The following is a 2,902-nucleotide window of genomic DNA, read 5'->3' on the forward strand; positions in this document are numbered from 1 at the left end:
CTGGTCCAGTGTGTTGTGATTGGCTAAACCGCCTCTAGTGTGCGTCTGAACGTCATGCCCCTCACCTCGGCGGCATGTGCTCCGGTTGTATTGTAAACAATGGCGTCGTCTGTATTGCTTATCAGTTTGAGCCCGATTGAGACGCAGAGGACATTAGTGAAGAGGATCGTGCAGAACCTGTGCAAGCACGGCTCTTAATGGTTATGCTTTTTGATTGTTGTTGTCTCATACTTCTAGATATGCTGTTACTTGTAAATGCTACTGCTTCTGTTAGCTTTTAATATACGGTTTTGGTACAGAAAAAAGGAGCACATTCCAACGTGTGGAACTTTTTCGGGTTTAAACCTGAAGACGATGCGCAAAGAGTCATAATTTGTAAGCAGTGCTTTTGCATCGTCGCAGCACCGCAAGGTAACACCACTAATCTCTACAATCATCTCAAACGTCACCACAAAATACAGTACGAGTTAGCCATGAAAGACAAGGGAGCCACACCTCAAAATACGAGCCGCCAGACCACACAAACTTCCATAACTCAGACGTTGTACGGCGCATCGCCATACCCTCCAAGTTCCCAGCGGCACAAAGAGATAACAAACGCCATCGCTTATCATTTAGCTAAAGACATGGCTCCAATCAGCACCGTTGAAAACGAGGGATTTAAGACAATGATAAAGACTTTAGACAAGCACTACTCTTTGCCCTCTCGCAACTATTTTTCTTCCGTTGCACTGCCAGGTCTATATACCCAGTGTCGAATGACAGTCGAGGAAGAACCGCAAAATATGCAGAACTTCGCGGCAACAGCAGACCTATGGTCAGTGGAGCAAACATTGTAAAAGCAGCCTCCCTGAACAACTGGACAAGGCTTCAATGTTTTGGCCATAGGCTACATCTGGCTATAGGTGAGCTGTGTATTAAACACCCAGTAACATTTTCATATAAATCAGAAAAATGTGTTCTTATGTTTTTTTTTTTTTATTAAATAATTAACCTATGACAGAATAAAATAAGAACACATAACACATAAGGTACAGGTACTATAAAAATAGGGCTGCACGATTAATCAAATGCGATTGTCATTTTGTCAGTAAAGCAGGTTCTGTAATCAGCAGTAAATCTCCATCACCTGCTTTCAGATGGAGCAGCATTTAATACACAGAGCCGTAGGTCACTGACAAGATGCGCATGACAATTGCATCATTTGCCTAATTGCGATTGCGATTTCATTTCGATTTATTGTGCAGCCCTAAATATACATACATTAACCAGACATAAGCAGAAAAAATAAAAGTATAAATGGGCCCATTTTTACTCTGAGGCTTAAATGAACATTGATGATTGTATTGTATATTTCTACATTTTAATCTGTGCCTTTTTAACTAATTACTTTTATTTAACATTTAGATTAAAAAAAAGAATAATATTTTAAGTATAAGCACTCACAATTAAGTTTATCCTGCTTTATGTTTGTCCCATTATATTGTATTTTTAATAGCTATTTTAACATTTAATGCAATAAAATGTATGGAATGTTAAATTAATTTACTGCAGAGTTGATAACAAAGCATATTTTTATTTTTAGAGAATGCAATGAAAGATTCACGGATTGACCGTGCTGTGGGTCTTTGCAAAAAGCTTGTGGCCTACTTCAGCCATAGTTGGAAGCGGAGGAGGGAGCTTGCTATTGCTCAAAAGGAGCTCAACCTGCCTGAACTCCAGCTTAAAACGGAGTGCCCAACAAGATGGGGATCCCGACAAGCAATGGTCCAGAGGATCCTTGAACAGCAAACTGCTATTGGACATGTTCTCTCCTCTGACCGGAAGGCTAGACACCTGACACCAACCTGGCAGGATATCGAAGTCCTTGAAGTGATCAACAAGACGCTCACCCCACTAGCAGACTTTACTGATGCTCTCTCAGGAGAGCAGTATGTTACTATCTCATCAGTCAAGCCTGTCCTCCACCTTTTTGAGACAATGATGGCAGTGCAGGAAGATGATACAGATCTCGCACGATCAATTAAGTCAAAAATCCTGCATTACCTTAAAGAAAAGTATAGTGATCCACACACTCAGGAGCTGCTCGACATAGCCACAGTATTGGATCCACGGTTTAAACTGGACTATGTCGGTGAGGACAACAAAGTCAGTGTCAAGGACAGACTGAAGAATGAGATGACTAGCATTGCTATGGTAAGTATATCTTTACATGATTCACGATACACTTTGTCTCACAGAGTAAGAAATTTACATTAGGCTACATTGTTTAAAGCTGCAAATAATTGAAATTGGATTTAGCTAACCCACCTTAGTTTTTAACTGCTGAGATGTTACTTTTGTTAGCAAGTGTAGAATATTGAGATTTTTAAGTGATCTTTTCTCTTTTCCAGCAAAGTCCCCCCACAAACTGCCCCCAGCGCCCAGCCTTCGCTGCCCCCCGTAGAAAAGAAGAGAAAGACCTTAGGCAGTTTTTTTAAAGCAGCAAAGGGCAGTGAGGCAGCAGCACCATCTGATGCTTCTTCTCAATAGAATGATGTTGACATGGAGCTAGGCTCATATCTGCTCACAAGAAACATTGACAGCGAAGATGACCCCTTAGTTTGGTGAAAGGAACACAAGGGACAATATCCAAAACTGTCTGTGCTGGCAAGGAAATACCTCTGTGTCACTGCTACAAGTTCCCCATCAGAAAGGGTTTTCAGTACAGGGGGGAACATTGTAACATGCCTGCGTTCCTCCCTGAAAATGTTGATAGGTTAGTGTTCTTGGCCAAGAACCTTTAAGGTTTTGTGCTAATTGGAGCAAAAAGCACAGGTTCTATTTACTGTATTGACCCGAATATAAGACAATGTTTTTTTCTTGGAGTGTACTCACACTAGGCACGCTTGCCTTGAACCGA

The 2,902-nt window shown here is 41.1% G+C and overlaps 1 protein-coding gene across 1 annotated transcript; it reads left to right on the forward strand.

Moving 5' to 3' along the window:
• Positions 1-1,593: 1,593 nt before the first annotated feature.
• On the forward strand, positions 1,594-2,480 carry LOC107710214 (zinc finger BED domain-containing protein 4-like). Its single transcript, XM_016514953.1, has 2 exons — positions 1,594-2,196; positions 2,394-2,480. Exons 1-2 carry the CDS (start codon positions 1,594-1,596, stop codon positions 2,478-2,480), a joined length of 690 nt encoding a protein of 229 aa, XP_016370439.1.
• Positions 2,481-2,902: the final 422 nt, after the last annotated feature.

This window comes from Sinocyclocheilus rhinocerous, unplaced genomic scaffold (genome assembly GCF_001515625.1).
Source record: "Sinocyclocheilus rhinocerous isolate Xijiao unplaced genomic scaffold, SAMN03320098_v1.1 scaffold5650, whole genome shotgun sequence".
Classification (NCBI taxonomy): Eukaryota; Metazoa; Chordata; class Actinopteri; order Cypriniformes; family Cyprinidae; genus Sinocyclocheilus; species Sinocyclocheilus rhinocerous.